At 41.7% G+C, this 23,034-nt stretch overlaps 1 protein-coding gene across 3 annotated transcripts in view; it reads right to left on the minus strand.

Annotated features, from left to right (window-relative positions):
• The window catches only part of MAP3K5 (mitogen-activated protein kinase kinase kinase 5), a 194,706-nt gene extending 177,349 nt beyond the window's left edge, over positions 1-17,357 (minus strand). For 2 of the 3 annotated variants that reach the window (XR_004381165.1, XM_032844827.1), the window contains exon 1: positions 16,518-17,037. Coding sequence is in view for 2 of the 3 variants with exons in the window: in XM_032844827.1 (XP_032700718.1) it covers positions 16,518-16,935 (418 nt within the window). In the remaining variant the exon portion in view is untranslated. Of the gene's footprint in view, positions 1-16,517 lie in introns of all 3 variants that reach the window. The other variant, XM_032844826.1, reaches the window with a different exon arrangement.
• Between the last annotated feature and the right edge of the window lie 5,677 nt (positions 17,358-23,034).

A 23,034-nucleotide genomic window follows, 5' to 3' on the forward strand; every position in this document is an offset into this window, starting at 1 on the left:
TCTGCCCCCACACCCTGCATGCTATCTCTCTCTCTCCAATAAAGAAATCTTTAAAAAAAAGTAACTGATGTAGTTCAGAACATGCCATGAACAAATATTAAATATTTAAAGAAATGTTACAGTTATCAATTTCATGTAGCTTACATCTTATTTCCTTTCACCAATCACAGTACACTGGAATACAGATACATTACTTCTCCTAAATCATAAAACAAAATAAATTCAAGATGGAGGAAAGAATCAAGTGTAGAAGAAGAAAAATCTATCAGACCTTCTAAATACAAATGAATAATTCTCAGATCTATATATGGAGCGAGAATCTGCATTTAAAAGCAAGATCACAATTTGTAAATGATCTGTTTTTACTAATAAAAAGATCTGGGTAAAGAATTAAAATACTATAATAAGCCTCAAATTAAGGAAATTAGGTCATACATTTGGAAAAATTTTCTTTATTTTTTTTTTATTTGAATATAGTTGACATACATTGTTACATTAATTTCAGGTGCAGAACATGGTGAATTGACTTTTCTCCAAGTTATGCTATGCTCCCCACAAATGTTGCTACCATCTGTCACCACACAACCCTAATTCCTAATATACACACAATTTCTGATTATTTGAAAGGAATCTAGAGCAGGTTTTGGGTTTTGAAAACTGAGAGCCATGTAATGAGATGTTTAAGGAGAGGAGACCAGTTTCTCTAGGGAAACGAGTTGGAGGTACCTGTGTGATGACAGGTGTGTAATCAGATGGCTAAGCCTACAGCTTTGCAGGGAGTAGGGAGTAGGGCCTGGGCTAAAAACACAAACTCAGAAGACATCTGACACCAGAGGAGGGTATTTCTGTTCATTCCACATGAACAAAGGAAAGAAACCTAGTTGGCTGGTTGCTAGAAAACCATACAATTAACCCATCTACCCTAATCTTTTTATTAATATATTTACCCTTATTATTACTACGATCAAAAAAGATTCTGTACTATCTCAACAACTCAATATTTAAAAATAGGTTTTCTCTGGAAATGCTCTTTTAGAAAATTCAAGTTTCACTCCAAGAACTGATTTTCAAGATACATTATTGGAGGTTTGGCTAAGTAATGGTCTCCTATTATAAAAAAGGGGGTGGGGAGACCTCAGTCCTCAGAGTCATCCTTGAATATACAAAAGTCTTCTAGGCCAATATGTCCCTTACCTCTCCCATTTTGGTAAGTGTGGCACTTCAGACTCCCTCTGAAAGGGGGGGTGTCATCAGGAATATCAGCCAGTACTGTGTTCGCCTCTGTGTGCAGGACATATAAAAGATAAGGCCCAAGGGAGGTGATTCCAAGCGAAGCCAGTAAAACAACAGTAACTACTCAGATAACCTGATTTTTTTGAGGAGGAGGGAGCTTCTTTGGACAGACAATGAGTACAAATGGAAGCACATGTACGGTAGTGAGAGTAACTTCAGAACACAAGGTTTGTTCTAGTACCTACTCAGAGCAGTCCTCCTCTAGGGAGAGGTTTGGAACCCAAGGTGAGGAAAGCCTAAAAAGGAACCAAGAGGTTTTTTTGTTTTTTTGTTTGTTTGTTTTTACAAGTGTTTTCACTGGAAGTTTACAAAGTGAGATGACACTCATCAAAAATGTCTCCTTTAAAAAAGGAATCATTTGTACTCCTAAGTGGCCAGTATTATAAGCAATAAAGTGTTTCAAGTGGCTGACAAAACTATAAAAGCATTGTTGTACCCAGTTCTTATTCTTTAGTTTCATAAGCCCGAGAAATCCAGCCCCTGGAGAAAGACAAATGAGACACTTCCCTAGCCTGACCTAGCCATTGGCTTAGGGAACACCTGCACTTCCTGAACAAGTCCTACACTTCTGTAAACTGAGTTCAACCAGTGAAGAACCCCTCATGCAAGTGCTACCACTGTGATTTCAAACTGGTCTAAGTCACAGAATAAGGAAAAGCTAATTCCAACTAGGAAGAAAACAAGGACCTTTACAAAAAGGCAATGCTCCGAAAGTTCTTTCTGGAACAAAGGGGTTTGGAATTTGTATTCCACATTCCCACAGACGCGATAATACCTGAGAACACAAAGGCTTCCTCATGGCAGCCTATCCCTGAGGCACAGATATGTACAGCAGGACAGGGCCAGGTGACTTCGGGGAGCAGGACTGCCTCCTCTTTCCACTTCTCTGACCAACACATTTCTTCAAATAGTACTCTTCATTATGTGCCTCCTGCTGTTTATTCAAGACGCTATCCTGACAGCTGCTAGCACCTGCTTTCTTGAAACTACTCTGCCAAAAGTTATCAGGGGCCTTCTAACCATCTCAGTTATTTCTCTGAAACAGTTTGCTTTACTGACCTGAAGGCCTTCTTTAGGCCACCTTCAGGGAGCTCACTCTCCTTTTCTCTCTCTCTCTCTCTCTCAGAACTCTACCCAATCTGTTGCCCAACCTCCTGACCATTTCTCTTTTTCACTAGTTGATGCTTCTGTCCATCTTTAATGCTGGTGTTTTTTTGGTTCCATAATAGGCTCTCTTTTTTATTCTACCTCTTTCTTAAGGGAAGACTCACTTAGTCCTGTAATTTAAAATGCCTGGCACATAATAAGTGGTTTCACTGTTACCCTTCAGACCTGATTCAAATGTCACCTCTTGTCCAAACCTCCTCCACACTCCCTTCCTCCCCGAGAAGAATCCTGTCATCTGTGCTCTCCAGGCACATCATATAAACCTCCAGTATCACAATCGGCACAACCTACTCTATGGTTATAGGTGGGTCTCCTGCGCTAGACTGTGAGATCCCCAAGGGAAGGGTTGATTTCATTGAATTCTATTCTATGGCAGCAGCATTAAGTGTGATCAAGAACATATCTACAGGTCAAGCACAGACACATAAGACCTGGGGGATGTCAAGAGCCATAAAAGGTGATCTCTGCCATTTAGGAGCTTAACTCACACTTAAGTAGGAAAGACAGACGGCAAAACCAATTAGTAAACACTGGAAGGGGAAAGTGCAATATTCCTTAGTTCAACCCATCAATATGTATTAAGTGCCTATTATGTGCCAAGTATGGTATTAGGTACTAGAGATACAGGATAAACAAGACAGACAAGGAAAAGAGATGTGGAATTACATTTTAACAATCCCCTAAATATCCTGGAACTGCTTCTACTACATCAGACCTTTCAAATGAAGGATTTCTTATTATCCTACGACATTGGACTCGACTTTGTCAGTTGTTCCTTCTTAGTCATTTCACATATGATGCAAGATTTATGGAGTAATACCCTTTTTTTAATATCCCCCAAAGAACCAAGTATGCATTGAATACTGCATCTTAAAGCAAATCAAGGTTTATTTAATAGCTTTTAAGAGATTATTTTAGGAGAGAATAGGTGCTGTTGACACATATGCAATAAAAAATTATGCAGATCTTAAAGGAAGAATAACAAATAGGAGGATTATAGTTCCATGATTATTCTTAGCTTAAATGAATAAGAATGTTAAGCTTATTAAACTCATCAATAGCCAAGCAATATATTGGATGAAGGAATTTCCCTGGTAACTGGGAATCAGGTACACATTTTGGCCTTAAAGTTGAGCAATACTTCCTTCTATTGCTAAAGGCTAAAATCTTGAAAAGGTAATTCTCATAGACTCGCCATAAAGTCATCAGAAGCTTCTAAGCCAGTCCAGATTTTAAATTGAGCTTCCAGCATTTAGATCAGGTAACTGAAAACTGAAAGCAGATTAGGGCCTTAGATTCTCCAATCATAGCCTTTTTCTCCTTTAATGCACTCAGAAAATCTTCTCAAATTAAGTGTGGCTTATCCTCTGGCATAGCCGTCTGTTTAGGTAACATGTTCTTATTCCCCTGAGAAATAAACTAAGGAGAACAAACTAAAAAAAAAGTGAAATTTGAAGATAGAAAAATCATGGTTGCCTCAAATATCTGCCTCTGCAAAGTTATTCCAATATACCTAATGATATTTTTTAGAGGAAAGTCCACGTCTATTACATAGCAGTGATCTTGGGAAAAATCAAGGAATGACAACATAAATATCACAGCACAATTTTGCTTCAAAATTCCCAGTGTCACAACACAGAGGCAACCACTCTCCTGCTTCTGAAACCACTTGAGGATGGCATCTGACCCTTCTTGGCCTTCTCCAGAATAAAAATGCATGGAAATATGTCATGCACATGAGTTATGAGACTGGATAATCAAGAGATTATCCATCAAAAAGAATTTTCACTACACTGTCAACGAGATGAAACCTGCTTCTTTACTAATATCTGACTAAATGCAGAGTCCTGAGTTCCATGCAGCTTTGGAAAGTGTGAGGCTGTGCTTTCCCATTGCTTGCTTACATCTCACCAAACAGTGAAAACATGGGTCAATGCTGGACGCAAACCAGGTACATAAAGCAATATCTTAATCTTAGTTCTAAGTGTGTAAGAGATTTGGCTGAAGTAGAAGAGTGTCACTCTTAGGACACAAGGTTTTACCTTCTCAAAGATTTCATAAATGGCATAAATGAGCCAGAGGTAATGATCATTATAAATGTAGTCATAAAACCCATGAAGGTTACTTAAGCTCAGTCACTACAAATTCTTGTTGGGAGTTGTCTGCATTTTTCTTCCCTTAATGTTGCCTTCAACAAAAGAGTCAAGAACAGAAGGATCCTGTCTGAACTTTAAAACTTCCCATAAACCCATTCCCTAGCCCTGTCCTTAATAAACCCTGATGAATATTTACATGTTAGCAGCTTTTAAATGCTCCTGCAATTTGTCTTCTTAACTAATATATCTTTGCATCTAACTCATTTCTTAAACAGAATCCTAAAAAGTGAACATTGTCAATATACTATGTTTATGGTAAGTATGAGTTTTTGTCACTTATACCTTAGTGTGACACAAACTAATCAAAATTAATACTTAGCACTGTGCCACTCATTTGAATACATGTTAAGTGGACTAGTAAACACTAACAAAATATTCCCGGAAATTAAATGTTAAGTTAAAAGCATAAATGAATGCAAAGATTTTGCAATGCTGACAGCCCTTAATTTCAGACTTTAGAAACAATGCAAATGTCCTGGTTGACATTCTAATAAACACAGCAGTATCAGTCCTCGGGTAACCCACTCATATGGGATATTCAATGATTAAATGAATTTTCTACACTACTGATTTTATAAAGAAGAGTCATCTAAGGTTTTGTTAAAAGTCTAAGATAGCATTTCCTTTCCAATTTTATTTCAGATTTAACAACTGCCAAGTATACTTTAAGCACATAAAATACTGGCAGCACTAAGTTGCTTGGCAAGGAAGGCCAAGCCAACTATTCTTGTCATAACTCCTGTGTAAGCTACCACATTGTTCTCTAATTTCACTAGGTCAAGCCAAGCAACTTGTACCCCAACCATGCTTTCCAACTAATAATAAGTGCATACATATACATAAAGAGTTAAAGCTAGACTCCCTACCTCTACTGATTGTCTACAAACTTTTCTTAAATCTGATTGTCTACAAACTTTTCTTAACTCTGATTGTATATAAACAGTAAGCACTTGGCCAGTGTATCTGGGAAACTGTCCAGAAGTTCCTTTTGAAGAACTAAAATCCTACTGTCCAGTCCTGAATAGCTAAATTTTCACTCAGTCAATGAAAGCTAGATTCCCAAGACCCAATTCTTAAAAATCTAGGAACTCTTGTCTTGGTAGAACTAACATATATCAACTGTATGACTGTGACTTGCAAATAATTGGAGATGTTATGTAAAGTATTATTTCAAAAATATTGTTTAGAACCTCCAAAGGTAGCCCAGATTTCAAACTTAGTCATTCGTATGTATATTAGAATTATGTTTTGGGGGTATTTCAATTATGTAGGACAGCCTACATTTTTTTCACAAAATGAAGAGACAATTACAAGGAAAATTAAAATACAGATCAAATTCTATGACTAGAAAAACAGCATATAAGAAAAAAGGCTCTGAGTCTCAGGTGATAAGTCTACTTGCTTCCATAAAAGTCAGTGTAAAAAAATTCTTCTACTTAAAGAATTCTAATATTCCCTTGCAATTCAAATTAATGAGATTTTATCAATAGTTACAAAAGATCTTAAAGTTGTTTAATAAAATCTGGGAATTTACTTAAATAATTTTCAGTATGATATTAATTTCATATAAAAATAAAGTAGGGAATCTAATTCACAGTTTACAACTGTGTAAGATTTTTATTTTCAATGCATTCCCACACATATTATAGTAGTAATAAACATTGTTCTCCTGTGTAGTGTTCAATGAAATCACCCACATTACAAAGTCCTCAAAAAGGTCCCCTTGGATTTTTCACTTATTTACTACTTAGAGCACTGCTGTGCATCTGGTAGCCTCCCAATAATTATTTATTACATTGTTGAACTCAGTGGGTAAGCTGTAAGATCATAGAAGGCAGAGATTGTACTCTTTTAACCTAATTTTGTGTAGACCTTAGAAAGAAATCTTGCAGATTTTAAGTAGTCGACAAATGATTACTGATGAGATGACTGTAATTATGGGATTAATAATAATTTAAATGTTTTCAAATAGTTTGTTTTGGAGGGACAGGAGAGCATAGTTATAAATGAACAGTCTCTGGAATTAGTCTTGGGTTCAAAACTTGGCTCTGCCCCTCAGTGGCATGTGACACGGGGAAAGTTGATAATCCTTGCAGGGTCTCAACTTCTCCATATATAAAACTGATCCCCATATGCTATTTGCCTCATTAGGCTGGTATAGAGATTGGAAATGATCAGGAATGTAGCGACTGGCACAGCACTCAGGGCATGGTAAGGCATGAGGCCCATTTAGGTATGACACCTTAAATTACAGACCAGAGTAAGATATTTGGCATGTGGAATTTTACAGCCATTTGCCAGCCCTCTAAAATATTGCAAGGACTTTCTGTCCTCCAAAAACTAAACCTATTTGGAGCAGCCTGGATTACTGAAGTTCCCATGAGTAATGATGATGATTTCCTAATAGAAGAAGGAAACCAGATTTGCAGATACTGCAGGCATCACGCAGGTATATTTCTGACGGTTCTGGCCACAGGGTTTGGACTGCTTATCGCATCCCAAACTTAGGTAACTGATACCTTAATATCCAATTTTTACGTGTTTCCTGACTTGAAACAACTATGATCAGGAGCCCGGCTTAAACCGGGGGATTCTGGGACCTTCTCAGGGCACGCACTACTTCAGAGGGCAGAGCAGCTCAGAAAAGAAAACAGTGGGCCCCTCTAAATCAGGTTTGGTCAGAGTACCTGAGGAAACCACGGGCATACAGCCTGCTGAGAACGACAAGCCTTCTGTAAAGAAAAGTTGTCGAAGACTTGGAAATGGGTAAAAGAGAATACTGGGTATCCTTTCAGTGGAGGGCTGGCTTTGGGCAGTGCATTCCTCTGGGAACTACCTGAATTTTTTAAAGGATGTGCCCCTGATTTGTCCTGCAAGGCATGAGTCCATTTCACAAGGCTATTGGGATAAACATTAAGTTGTGAAGAACCAACAGTAATGCAAATAATTCTTAATCCAGCAACACAAGTGATTATTGTTCGGTAGAGATACAACTCATTTCCATTCCATAATGAAGATCACTCCAACATTTACACTCACAGATTTGCCTTAAGGAACATTAGTCAGTTTCGTATCTATCAGCAAATTCATTTCTGCATTCCTGACTGTATGTGTGGATAATATCTGCTCTTCAAATTTTCCTTTAACTGATTCTAGTATCTTACTGGTTTTCTTATTAAATAATGAGTTAATTAAATATTGGACATATATTTGCAGAAAGCCATGATTTTGGATTTTTGGAAAATTATAATTTAGCACTTCTGGTAAAGGAAGCATTTTTCCCAGGAAGGGAAACTGAGGTGGCAGAAAGGGACTTTTAGATTTGTCCAGACCAATTAATTTCTCTAAAAGGGATGGAGAAGTGAAACAAATGTCAAAATGTTCAACAGCTACTGTATCTAGGTAGTGAATGAATGAGTGTCATAAACTATATACTTTCTTCATGACTGAACTGTTTCATTGCTTCATTTTTAGAAGTAATTTTTTTTTTTTACTTACTATTACACATTTATTGTAAAGGATACAAATGAAAAGCCAGATAACAAGGTACAGAGGATTTTTAGAAAGAACTAGCTGGGCGGGAAGAATGAGAGTACAGGTAGCTCCTCCTACTTCTTCCTCAGCATCACTTTTTCCCATGAAAACAAACACACGTAATAAGATTGCATTCCCCTACAGAGGCACACCTGCTTCTGTTCCATGATTCTTCAGTGCATCCATCAGAGTAAGAGGCGCATTAAGGGCAAATGATAAATGCTCATGGAATTGAATTACTGAGAATATCTATTCTAACATTAGAGGAAAGTGACTCAGGCACAGGAAGGCAAATTTCTCAGGGACCCAAGGAAAGAAACAGTCCCCAGGATACATTGTAAACCCAGCTCTTGGGTTCCCTCTAGAGAAAGGCTTGTTTTGGTTTACACTTTGCAAGTCCCTCTGATGAACCATGTCCAGAAAATAGCCTAACACTTACCTGGAGGAAGCCCAGTGGATCGTCCCAGCCTTCTGATGGGTTATTTTACCAGATTATTAATAAGAAGTCACTGAAATTTGGGACGCCTGGGTGGCTCAGTGGGTTAAGCCACTGTCTTTGGCTCAGGTCATGATCCCAGGGTTCTGGGATCGAGTCCCGCATGGGCTCCTTGCTTGGCAGGGAGCCTGCTTCTCTCTCTGCCTCTGCCTGCCTCCCTTCCTGCTTGTGTGCTCTCTCTCTCCCCTTCTCTCTGACAAGTAAATAAATAAAATATTAAAAAAAAAAAAAAGTCACTGAAATTTGTGAGCAAGAGGAGTCCAGGAGTTACGTCTTACTCCCATGCCTCTTCTTCATAATAATCCTACCACCATGGACCAAGAGGTTAGCACAGATCCTTTCCAAGAGCAAATGTGCTTGAAATGCCCTTCACTGCAGGAGAAAGGTATGGCACTGTGGAAAAACCACCCCGATTTGGAAGTCAGAAGACCCAACTTTGACTCCTAGCCAAATCACATACCTTCTCCAAGGAGGCATTTCCTCAACTGCAAATCCAGGTACTTACTTGGCCACATTGATTTATTCTATAGAGCTGATAAGATGATCAAAAGAGGATGACATTGCACAGGACAACATATATTTATATTATCATTCTGATCTAGCCAAATAAAATCACCTGCACCCCAACATAACCAAACTATGAAGTGGAAAAGACCTAGCTGGAGTTATGAACGCATGGGCCCTGTGTATTAGGAATCACACTGCTTGTGCTGGCTGCCTGGGTTACAAGCTGATAGTTGTCACAATCAACATATTAGAAAAATTAAATGTGACATGAAGAGGTACTTGACACCCAATAGTCTCTGTTGACTCCTTCTCCTGGGATGATTTTTTTCATAAGAAATAGGGGTAACCAAGATTTTTTTAAGGAGAATGAATTCTTTGGCTTAGGCAAATAATTGGTTTGACATGACTTAGAGTCAATGAACATATGGCTTGAAGTTCACGGACATTCCCTAGGGTAGTCCTTCCCCATGTTTCTTAAGAGTTCTTAGAAGCCACTAAAAGTGGTGGAGAATACTGATATAATTGGTCACAACCATTTTAAGAGACTTGCTATACAAAGGAATATAACTTCCTTCCTGTATGAATCATTTACCAAAGGCAACTGCTCTCCTCATTGTTGATTACCTACTGTAATAGAAAATGTTTGCTTGTAATGGAATGTTTACCGTTCCTTTTGCAACCTGTGGCATTTAAGTTACACAGATCTGCTCGGCTGGGATTTTCAGTAGGAGATGCTGTTAACATTTACTGTTCTCTCCTCCTTTCTATCTCCCCTAAGAAAATTACCAAGATCTAGCCTGGTTTATGAGTCTCTGAGTTTTTGTTTTCTTTGGGGGGGGAAAAACACTACAAAATAAAACAAGATACAAGTACTCACTTTTTTAAATTTTTGGATTAGGTAAGACCTTAAAAATCAGCCTTCTCTCGTACCCTTCCTCCTTCTCTAATGATCTGGCACAGCTTTGGGTCAGTTTCTTTAACCAGTATCTCCAGCCAGAGAGAAAAGCTAATATATTAAAGTGGCTAAGGAAACCAATGTATTAGAAACACCAGTGGATTTTTAAAAATTTTTATAATTTTGTTTTACTTTCCTTTTTTTGTTTTATATGCCATGATAAAGTTGGCTAATTTAATTTGGCTCCCTGAAAATAATGGTATCTTTCTTAACTATAGTCAGTGTCCCCATTTACCTATATTCAAACTATGGGAGGGTGAGACTGTTTTTAAGACCTTCTCAAGGCTGTGGGTTCTGGGTTTCTCCCTGCAATCCACAGAGTGGTGGGTTCCTACAACACTGCCCACACTGCTCATTTACCACATCCTCAACTTTCATCTTGCCCCACACAGAGTAGGGTGGTGTTTGAGGAGACCACTCCGGGCAATGACTTGGAAGGCAGAACAGTTGGTGCCTATTGGTGGAGATCTGCGTATTCATTGGGCTTTGCACTAGTCAATCCCCCATTGCTCCACAAAGAAGCTGTGAACCAATTTTATCCTGCAATCAGAAAGAGGAACTGAACAGGCCTCTAACAAGGCCTCTGAAACAGGAAGCAGGGGACAGTCCCTGTAGCCACCAGAGGGGAACTGAGCTCTAGCAGAAAACTCCCAGAAGGCTGGCACCAACCAAGGCCATGGGTGAGCCAAGGCCACAACTGTGCACTTATAATTAGGCTTCACTAGGAGGTGGAACCCACTCCAACTACCAACTGATGGATGTCTCAAGCTGACCAGAGGTGACCAAGTTGAGGAAAGAAATCAAGATCCCAAGAATCTGGAAAGCAGGGGCAGTCATGACAATCTGTAGTTGACGATTTGGGGTAAGAAGTGGGTGCTCTAAGAACAAACGCATTTATATGCTTTGGAATTTTCTTTTTAGTTTTACTTTTTTCCAATTTTCTAATAAAGCTCTTTTTGGAACATTATAATTTTGCTTCGATTGGCCAGTTATCCAAAAACAACAACAACAAAAACAAAAAACAAAACCCAAGAGGAAGCCAAGCCTCGTGCTCTGTGTTCACAGGGGGTAGGCGGCAATTGCCCCAACAGTGTGCCAGCAAAAAGTTAAAACCCGGGAGAACAACCATGTGTGGGACACCACTGGGATTTTTAAAAATACATCCTGAGTTTTCTGTGTAAGTTTGTCTCTGTTTACTCTTTGGATAATTTTGCTAAGGTCTGTTACTTGTGCAAAAAAGCAGCGATGAAAGATATGATGGGACTACAAGATGGCTTATATCAGAGGTTCTCAACACACTGCTCCACTGCTCTGTTGATTGGTGACATAAGGTTTCACTCATCCTTTAGTAAAATGGGGAATAAAAGAGTAATACCAAGTCTTCTTGTACATTTACTGCATGCGAAGAGCGACTCTTTAAGGTTATGCCTATGTTGAGTTCTCTCTTTCTTCTCTTCAGTAGGCTTACTTGGAAAAATGAAAGGTTGACAAACACATGTCAGTCTTCCAATTGCTTTTTAACTTGTCCATAGGAACCACTATTTAAGAAATACAGACTTCACCCTCTCCCTCAAAGTATATGAGACTATATATATATATACAAAAGCCTCCCTGGATTTAAAGGTAGAAAAATGAAGAAATGGGCTGGAAGACTTTCAAGAACTTGTCAGTCTGAGATAGACAGGAGACAAAGGTTGTGTTTGTTTTGCTTTTTATCAAATAAGATTGGAAGTCCCAAGGAGCTATGCTGGGAGCCAGTGGAACCAAAGAAAGTTTAGATGCTATCAGAAAGTTCAGAAAACTCTCCAGTGACAAGGCCTACATGGGTGACTTTCATCCCAAGCCCAAATCAAGCAGGAAGATAATAGAGATGAGAGGATAAAAGCTAAATTCTTACCATTTCAACCAGCGTGTGTTTCCTTCCTATTACCCACTGTTGCTACAGAGGGAAAGGCTGAGGACCAGGCTGCAATCTGCAGGGAGCCTGGTGAGGAGAAAGACCCTGGTGCAAGTAATGGCTGGGTGGGGGGTAAGGGGAGCAGACAGCCCATCTAATCCCGTGCCCACTGAGGACGAAGAGTGGCCTTGAGCAGAGCGATATCCCTGGCTCTTACATCAACAGGAAGTGGAGGGCCATAAATAGAAAGTCAAGAGGGGAAGAAGGCTGAAAGAGGTGAAAGCATGAATGGATCCCCAGCTGGCACGGCTTCCTCCAGGTCCAGTCACCAAGTACCGAGCACTGAACATCATCAAGTACTGAGCACTGGGCATCACCATGCACCCAGCACTGAGCATCACCAAGCATCCTTCTTCTCCCCTGCCCAGCCCCCCTCCTCCCCATGCAGCCTTTCCCATCCTTCCTGTGTCCCTTACCTTACCACATCACCTCCTGTCATCCTCATCCCCCCAAAGTGATGCTGAGGTAACATCTGGCCCAATATTACCAGAAACTGGATGAAAGCAGAAGTTACAGATTCGAACATAAGGAGAGCTGTGTTCAAAGCCCCTGTTTTTGGTCTTGGAAACACAACTTTCCTGAATGTTTAAAAGTGGTGAGTGGCATCCATACTTCAAGTATCCAGAGTTAACAAGGCTTCTCACAGGCTAGTCTCAGATTTGCACCATCATCTATAATACTGCTTCTGAAGAAAAGTATGCTTCTGAAGAAAAGAAAAGAAAAGAAAAGAAAAGAAAAGAAAAGAAAAGAAAAGAAAAGAAGAGAAAAGAAAAGAAAAGAAAAGAAAAGAAATGGACCACACGGACCCAAGGCTACTACCTTAAGTCATTTCACTTGAATGAATGAATATAATCACTTTATGGTTCAGTTTCCTTATAAGCAAAGTGGGGGGGGGCAATAAAGTCTACTCTAGCTAGACATCACAGAACTGATGTTCATTAAAAAAGATCTGTGTTTTTTTTTAAGATGCTACAGTTGGATCTGTCTGCCTGAATAGAGTAGCTCTGTATCACTAACATCTGTTATCACTGCTTTTATAGAAATTTACTGCCTACCATGCAGGGGGCTGGGAAGGCACATTGTTAGCTTGCCATTTGCCATCTCTGAGTGACAGTCTTACACATGTAAACACGATGAATTTTCACAAAAGCTTTGATAGAACATTAGTTTCCCCTCAGAACAGAAATGAAAGAGAGAATGACAAGTGTAGTCGAAGAACAAACTAGATTACAGTTAAACAATAATCAAATAGGGAAAACCTTGAACTGCAATCTGTTCTTTAGAAAGGCTCCAAGAAACACAGGTAGGGGAAGCTGGTAAAAAAGGAACCAAGCTTCAAGTCATTGTCCACTCCATTAATTGAGCTATTTCAAGTAGTCCTTGCTCACCTGTCCACCTCAGTTCAGCTGCCTCTGAACCTGCCCTATCCCCACAGTCTGATTCTAGACTCTGTTTCCTGGGAATGCAGGCATTCTGTGTGGACCTTCACAGAGGCCGCACCACAACCAGGCTTTGTATGTGCCCTACCCACTAACCCTGAACTCCTTGAGGGGCCAAGAACACGAAATAAAAAAGCACCTCATTCACCTCTGGGGATGGAAATAATTCATTTTGTATTCATGTAATTTTAAAGTACAGAATTTGAGAGCTGGAGAAAATTTCACAGACCAATTATTCCAAGCTTTCCCTCTTTTCTGAGATTTTTTTAAATGACTTGCTCCAAATTAGACAAGAACCAAAACCAGAATGCAGACCATGACACTCTTGTTCTGATGCTCTGTCCCAGGATACCATGCTGCCCTCCCTTTGCAAACGCACAGAATTAAATGAGGGAGGCTTAGAAATTAACTCCATTTCCCCTTCCACTTCGGCCCCTGGTCAAGTTTATAGGCCTTTGGAGGAGATGAAGGATTTTGCTCACAATGATGTGGTTCAGAGCAGAGCCAGGATGGAAACTCAGATCTAACTTGCGGGACAATGTTCTTCCCAGTATATCATAGTGATTTCAACTTTCCCGTGGAGGGAGTGAAAGTAGAACAAAACATAGCATGGCCCAGGGGCCAAAAATCCACAGGGCCAGTTTTGTATCGCTTGCAAACTAAGCATAGTCTTGTACATTTTTAAATGGTAGAAAAATATTTGAAAGAATCTGAAATGCAAATTTCAGTGTCCATTAATAAAGTTTTACTGGAATACAGCCACAGTCACTTGTTTAGGGACTGTTGTGACTGCTGTCGCAACAACCACAGAGCTGATGAGCTGTGAGAGGGATCTCCTGCAAAGTCTAAAATATTTACCATCTGGCCCTTCCCAGAAAAATCCATCCCTGGTGGAGGAGGAGCAAGCGCTCTCTCAGAAATCAGAAAAAAAAGTTCTACTACCATCAAACTCAGCAGCCCTTGGTGGGGAAAAACAGAGGATTTGGACAAAACTGATACCCTCTCCACTCAGTCACACCTTCATGTTGAATGACAAGGCTCCAAGTTCACATCACAGGCACAAGCAGGGGTTAAACTGGGGCCTTCCCCGAGTTGAATGAGGCAGCAGATAGGACAGAGCTGGCTGAGAAACGCAGGTCTTCCCCGAGTGTCCTCCCCACTCTTCCACATTGCACCTCCGTGGCTCCAGAGGTCCCTGCCAGCTCTCCATCACATGACTCCAAGATAGAGAGCTTCCCTCAACTCAGAGTAAATCAACCCAGCTGAATGCAGGTGGCAGGGGCAAAGATGACCTTTTAGGGTCAGCCACCTGAAGATAAACCCTGTACTGACCAGTTACTACCTATAAGTCCAGGTCAGTTATGGAGCCCTTGGTTTTCTCATCTAAGAATAGTTAAGCATTTCCTCCATGGGCTTGTTTTGGGGGTTAAAGATACCGTTCAAATGTCAGTTGCCTTGTCATCTTCCTCTCTCCCTTTCCCAGAGATAGTTATTTGGAGAATAAACAGTAAGTGAGCCTTGTTAGGAAACTTTCTTTCATATTAGCTTAGAGTTTAAGATGCTTTTTACAGAGTCCTATAAAAGATATGGAATCTATCAGAGCAATAAAAATAGGCTCAGTATTTGCTTGGGTGTTTTCCTTACATATCTTTCAGTCCTTTGAAGCTTCTTCCAAATCATAATCCAAAAATAAGAGCACTATAATTTTTAGAAAAGTTACGTTTATGCAATTTTTATAGCAAGCCACACAAAAAACTAGGCTACATCATACTCATGTTCAGTTATGAAGACCGAGACTGTAAAAAATATCAGCACCAAAAAGCCCTAGTTTATTTAGTCTGGCTTCCTTAACATGAAGTTCTTCTTGGTCTTAAAATATTCAGCTTTGGCTGAATTCCAAAGCTGACATAAGCCTACTTCAGGTGTTTTGAAGAGAATGAAGAAAATCAGAACTGAAAGCAAGACTGGAATATAAAACCTTTTTTATGTGATCACAAATGCAAGAACCTAATTGTCTGAAACCACCATTAAATCAAAATTTCCACCCACACTTACAAAAATATGTATATATTCTCATATTTGGCTGTACAGGATACCAAATGTTAATTTCGATAGCATGTTACTATTCCTGACATTGGCGAGCAGAGAGCTAATTGCATCAGTCACTGGAACTGCAATGACACTTTCTGGAATCTGTGATAGGATGAAAAGATACATTTTTTTATGGATTATGCTAGCAATCACTTTAAATAGCCAAACCAATCTTAGTTATTAAAATAGCCAGTAGCATTTTAAACAATGCTATATTAGGTACTTTCCAGCCCATCAAGGTATACAGGACAATAAAAAACAGACCCTGGTTCTCCCACCAAAATCCTTACAAAGATACCACCTAAGTCTAGTGCAAGCGACAAGGTTATTGCTTTCGGAAGTAATTAGGTGGAAGTTCAAAACGGTAAGACTGGGACATCCAAGCCACTAAACATGCTCAAGTAGATCACGACATAGCATGAAAATTCATATAGATGTACTCTGCGAGGGACCGGCTGCCTGGTTCCGGTACTCCCAAAACTACGCAGAGAAAAAAATGAGAGTGTCATCTAACACAGTCACAGGTATATATAGAAGGAAAATATGCGCCAAACCTAACAGAAGAGAAACCAAGACACCAAATGGACAAAGGCTGATTGGGGCACTATCTCGCACTGCTCAACTGAAAAGTTCTTTATGAGGACCACACAGACCCATGCTCCAGCGCGGGCCGGTGGGTGTGGGTGAGTCAGTCGGTCTAGCACAAATACACATAGGATCTTGCACCAGCGCCCACTCTTTCCCAGGAGCAGCGAGCGCCAGGAGCAGTCACGCAGCGCCGCTCGCTGCCCCTAAGGTGGGGGCAAGAAGTAAAGAAGTAGGAAGCACGCTTGCTGCCTAGAAAAACATCTGCCCCCCCTGCGGCGGCCAGGGAAAACGTGGCCCCTGACCGTGGAGGATGGGGAAGGGGTTGCATACGCACCTGCATTGTAAAAACGGTCCAGCACGGTGGTTTCTCCAAAGTCCAGTTTACCAAAATGCAGGGTCTCCAGGGTGGCGCCCACCGTCTCACACGCCTCCCGCAGGCTCTGCAGGGCCTCGCTCTCGGCCACCACCAGCTGCCCCTGGCTCGCTTCGTTGATAACATATGCCACCGTGGTCCGTCGGCCGCCTCCGCTACTAGAGTTGCCCCGGCACCGGGTGGCGCTGCTCCCAGAGGTGGCGGCGGGACAACCGGTGCCAGGGGCGGCGGCAGTCTCTACGTTCCAGAAGCTGCCCGGCGGCGGTAGCTGGCTCTCCTCATCCTCTGCTGCCACCGCCGCTCCTCCCCTCCGGCAGCTTCCTCCCTCGGCGAAGGGTGGCACCGAGAAAGTGATGCCCTCGCCCGCTTCGGCGCTCATCTCTCCCGGCCGGGCTGCGGCGGCGTCCCCCGCCCAGCCGCACCGTCTGGCCAGCCACAGCTCCGGGCTGCTCCGCGCGCGCCGGGCTAAGCAGCTGCCATCGCGCGTGGCGCCCTCTGCGCCGCGCCGCCGCCTCCTGTCAGGCGCCCTCTCCCCCGAAGGGACGCCGCTGCCCGGCGGCGGCTCACCCCTCCTCTGCGCCTCCGTGGCCGCGCTGCTTGTCCGAGGCAGGGTGTAGAGTACAAGGGGTGGGGACGCCAGGTTGAGCGGGAAGGGACAGGGCTTCCTTCTCCTGGCCCGCAGACAAGTCGCCTCGCAAACGTGCGCCGCCGTGCAGCTCAAGGGCGCCGCGCTCGGGGTGCGGTGCGCCCTGACCACGGGAGCACGGCCCCGGCGTCTTCCTTGCCGGGAGCTGGGAGCGGCCGGGGAGGGTGCCCGCTGGGTGGGGAGCTACCTGGCCAGCACCTCTCGGGCGGGCAGACTCCCCTGGCTGCGTCCCGGAACAGCAGCTGCCGAAAGGACCCGCCTCCCTCCTCGGCGGCGGCTCCCCTTCATCTGTTCTATTTCCTCCTCCTCCTCTCCTGGCCTCGTTTCTCGCCCGAGCGCGCCGCGGCCGCTTAGTCCCAGCGCCAGCCTCGCCGATGCAGTCTCGCCACTCCTCGCAGCCGCTCGCTCCGTGGGCCACTGGCTTCGGCCGCCCACTCGTCGCGGCCACGAGAGTCAGGGCCCGCCCCGGAGGAGGGCCCTGCTGGGAAGCTCCAGCCGGGACGAAACCGACGGCGCCGCGGCTCCGGGACGTCGGCTGGGCCCCGAGCGCGGCGCCGGGCCGGGGTTCTCCGCCGTCACCCACCGGCCCCACCTAAGAAGACTCGGAGTCAGCCAAAGGCCGGAGCGCAAACGACGGCGGCTTGGCGCAAAAGGAAAAAAAAAAAAAAAAAAAAAGAAGAAAGAAAGAAAAAAAGTCTCTTCTGAGAACGCTCTGGGCTTTGGGAGCTTTTGCTGCGGTCCCCGTGGCCAGGGCGCCCCCCTCCGTCGCCTGCCGGGCTAGCCCTGCGCGCAGTCTGGTACGGAGCAGCGCAAAGGCGCTGGGGCTGAGCGGGGACGCACGCGTTGCGCAAAGCCGAAGGATTTCCACTAGAGCGCCGCAGCGGGGGACCGAACTGGACGACCATCGATTCCCGACCGCGGCGCTCGGGAAATGGCTGGCATCATTTATCAGGTCGGCCTCTGCTACCTTCCATTTAGAAAATTCCAGTGGCTATGTTAACATTAATGATTAATTGATTGGTTCCAACTTCTGAATGACTTCGCATTCTCACTTAGGTTCTTATAAAGTACCCCTCCCCACGCTCAATATGCTTTCTGGACACAGAATAAGGGGTCTATACCCCACTCGGCAAAGCATCATCCACCAGATGAAAGGAGGAAATTAAGAGACAGTGGATTCTTTCAAAATGCACTACATTGCGGGAGGGGAGGATACCTGGATTGCTTAAGAGCGATGAAAAGGAAGAGATCTACTTCTTTGGGGATCAAAAACATGTGTAAGTTCTCACAGAACTTCTTCAACATGCTCTAATTAGGAAAACCAGTGAAAATTGCAGCGAAATAAGGTAACGGCTATGGACTTCCCATCTCAGAGATGGGAACCGAGATTAATGAGTTCTGTAAATAAAGTAGAATAATGCAAATTATTAATGCAAATTCAAGTTTGGAAGAAAAGGAAGGATAAAACAGTTGAATAGTAGAGTTAAAAGAAGGTAGGAAATAATAGTGAGAAAAACACCTAGCAGCTACACAACCATATCCTCAACGAAGCAAGTGACATTAGCTTTTTCTAAAGGCGTGTAAAATGATAGAAGGAAATTTATAGTAAGGAAATTATGTCAGCTGGGATCTATATGCTCTCTGTCTGCTTTAGGACTTGATCTCATTAGGAAAGTAGATATTTAGTGAATCAGCTATCATACTGGAGTAAAATATTGACAGGCTCCTAATAGATATACACTATTATTTCCAACAACTTGTCAAACCTGCAAACTCTTGTGGCAGTACATAAGCCTCTGCCCCATCCTGGCCCCAAACAATACATGCTGGAAATTCATTAGGACCAGGTGTGGAAAACTAAAATGCCTAAACTCTCACATTGCATTTTGCTACACAATATGATATGAGATTATATATAAAACTATTTTCTAAAACCTATACCTTTTTAGATCATTTCAACTTTGACCCCTTCCAGATCTTTTCAGAGCCATTTTTTCATACACACAATTTTTATTTTTGTTTTACTTTGTTTGCTTTGTTTGACTTTGAATTGATGTAGTAACTTTAAAGATCACCCAAACCCCCAGTGCAATATGATGGATTCTAGTTGGTGCTAAGGCTCTTTCTTACTACCTGAATGGCTGGTTTAGCTAATGAAACTTAAATGCCATGTATTAGATTGAACCATGTGAAATTTCCATTTTTACAGTTGATCAACACTCAAATACACCTAAATTCAGATGGCTCAACTCAGATATGGGGTCTCTGTGGAGGCAGAGAGGACAGGTGGGGTACTGAGACCCAGCCTGATCTTAGCTTGCCAAGCCTGGTTTAGTGTGTCCTGGAGGAATGAAAGACTTTCCTTTACAATTTGTCTGTAAAGAAGGAGCAATTTTTCTAATCCAAAAGGACATCTAATATGATAGTGGTCAACAGGGAAAAATCATTGCCTATCTTGGGGCAATGTTTGTTCACGAAAAGGTAAAATGGTGAATTTTAAGCCTTAAATGGACAAGGATCTCCTGCTTTTGTTTTAGGTGACAAGTTTGCCTTTCTTTGTTTCCTCAGATAAGATAAATGGGAATACAATATATTCTTAACTCCAAAAAGTGTTTAAGGCTACAGACAAAACAACATAATGTTTTACATGTAGTAATGTAAATATCATTCAAATTATCAGAAATCAATAAGGAAACCAGTAAAGAAGTATCAAATGTCTGGGATGAATTAATAGTTTAATTATTGCTAAATTTAGCTCCATGTATTTTGGCTGCCAAAATAAAAAGAAAATACATAAGAGTACATATATTCATACAAAGAGTCAAGTCTTGTCCTGGCATGGAATTCTATAAAGACTTTATTATAGAATCTGATATAGAGTACATTAAGCAATACAACAGAATTGAATGTGGATTTGTAAGATATTATATGTTTTTCAAGTTTATATTTAATATTTTTGGACACCAAGAACATAATATTGAATATTAATTCAATGAAAGCATTTCAGAGGAATCTAAAATAATATAAATCAGATGCAATACTTTCTGGTTATATTACCTTAATAAATGCAGGGAATTGAGGGTATTATGTAATTCACTGTACACTCATAACTTAGTATTCTGCATGGAGGAAAGAAGGAACCCAGGGAAATAGGTAACGTATTGCTTAGATCCTATCATAAACAGCAGGCTTCCCTAGAAGCTTTTGACAAGAATTAAATCACAGTCACTGAATGATAGCAGCATAATATCATGAAGACTATGACCTCTTTCCACTTTTAAAAGGCATGGCAGCAAAACTGAAGTGTACTGGTCAGAATCATATTCTCACTCAGAGTCTAGTCCTTTTCCACTCAGAGACAGGTCTTGGGACCCCTTTGAGAACACCTACAGATAGAGTAAAGAATTTTCCTAATAAAGAGCTAGGGAAATACAAGGGAGAGATTTCTGCTTCTGATTATGACAGATTAGGTGTTTCCTTCTCCCTGAATAAGCCTAAGAATGCTAGACAAAATTTGAAATTTAAAATAAAGGCATTGAGGCACTAATGAGATAATGAGGAACTAGCTGGCCAGATTTTGGAAGAGAGGCCAGGGATCTGGAGGGTGTTTTCGCAGTTGGAGCTGCTTTGGGCCTGGCAGTTTCTGAGAGTCTGAATTACACAGCTGAAAGGCTGAGCTACATTTTTGACAACACCTGGAAGGACAAAAGCGAGGAAGATATAATCAAAAAGTAGGGAGTGAAATAAAAGTGAAATGAGCCTTACATGGATAGCACCCTGTCTCCAGGTATCTGAGTAACCCAGAAAAAAATTCTCAAACCCTGAAATTGGCTTAAGGTAATTCCAGACCTTCAACAAACAAATGTTATTCTACAGGAAGATAACATGATTCTGGACCATGGATTATTTCTATAAATATAAGACGTGTGCATGTAGTTAAATATTTGAATGCATGGTAGAATGGTAGAGGAGGAGAAGAATATGAACCGAATCCTGACTTTGCCATCTGTTCCTGAGTCTCTCTTCCAGATCCCTCTCCATTCATATACCCCCAGTCTCTGCTTTGGGAGGCTAATCTGTATGAATTAAATCAATGGGCTTCCTTGCTTTCTTTTTATCAATCAGAGTTGATCAATGGCCAGGTAGGGGATATGAGGGAGGAAGGGGATTGGAACTTTATGAGTCACCTCAGGCTAACTTTGGTCCTCAACAGGAAGTCACTGCTTTTCTCAAGGGGCGGATCCTACAGGATCCACTTTCTTACAGGGCCTTATAACTGTCCCTCACCTTGTCCTCTGGTACTTAGAAATGATGATAACTCTGAAGCCTTTAGCCCCAAGTTTCAGTACAATCCTTTGAAACTTCCTTTATACCTCTTCCACACCTTTGTAATTAGTCTTTTTGCAAATAGACCCACCTCAAATTATCTTGTTTCCTATTGACTCTGATAACTACTAATGAGCTTTTAGAAATTGGAAAACTAATTTAACCTCTTTGGGTCTGTTTCCTCACCCATAAAATCAAGTGTTGAATTAGATTAAACTGAAAATTCTTTGAAGCTCTAATGTGTTGTGTTTAAGTATTCAGTCAAAATACCAGTTCTTATACTAAATTGAAATGTGTAAAGAACAAAAATACCACCGGGTAACAAAATCGTACATGGGGGAACTTTCTCGTTATAGAAATATTCTAGCAAACATACATTAAAAAAGTCTGAGGTAGTTACAATGTCACCATTTCGCAACTTTTTTCTTTTTTTTTTTTTAAGATTTTGTTTATTTATTTGACACAGAGAGAGAGAGAGATCACAAGTAGGCAGAGAGGCAGGCAGAGAGAGAGGCAGAAGCAGGCTCCCCGCTGAGCAGAGACCCTGATGTCGGGGCTCGATCCCAGGACCCTGAGATCATGACCTGGGCTGAAGGCAGAGGCTTAAGCCACTGAGCCACCCAGGTACCCCCCATTTTGCAACTTTTAATGAGTTTGGATCCAGGTATGTATCATCAATGATGGTGGCACTAACATCACGAAAAGAGAGAGAACCAGGAAAAACACACCACCAATTATGAGGTAATCATACTAAAAACAGTGGGTATAAATCTCAACTAAAGCCCCAGACTCCAAGGCTGAGATTCGACAAGTAATTCCCAGAAATATGGAGGACCAAAACAGGTTAAAACATTTTGGAGATGCAACTTATAGAATTGAAACTGTGGCAAACTCTGTAAATTGATCGGCTCATTTTCTTACACAAGTCCGTTACTACCACTGTAACAGACACTAAGTTCATTGTCTAGTCATAACATGGTCAAATGTGTCTTAGGGACTTTTCCAGTTGAAAAAGTAAGTGCCCAACACCGCACTGACTGCTTTATATGCATATCTCCAGTCTCCCATTCAGCAGAGAAGCCCAGAGGGAAAAGGTTACCCAGGGTCAAACAAGGAGTGAGTAACAAAACCAGGGTTTCAATCCAGAGCCTATGCTATTACCCACGGCTCCTTATTGTAATGAAGGCATAAGATCATCACTTCAGAAAATACCAAACAGCTTGCTTTTTTTTTTTTGGCTCTGATGTGAAGACATGCAACCATTTCATTTCATAGCTGCATAAAGTTTAAAGGAAGGGCAATGAGAAGTTGAAGCAGTCTATTTGTCTAATTTGAAGTTAAAATATCATGTCAAAAGACCATTCTTCTTGTTATTCTGGAAGTTGTGCATAGTAGTTATGTGTGCAAGCTCTTTCACCGGAAGCCGGGGAGAGTGAAGTCCTGCGGAATGATCTGAGGCTAAAGTCAACAGGGGTGAATGCTGCTTGTGTTGATAGCTAGACAATC

Source organism: Lontra canadensis, unplaced genomic scaffold (assembly GCF_010015895.1).
Source record: "Lontra canadensis isolate GAN:19392208 unplaced genomic scaffold, GSC_riverotter_1.0 scaffold156, whole genome shotgun sequence".
Lineage (NCBI taxonomy): Eukaryota > Metazoa > Chordata > Mammalia > Carnivora > Mustelidae > Lontra > Lontra canadensis.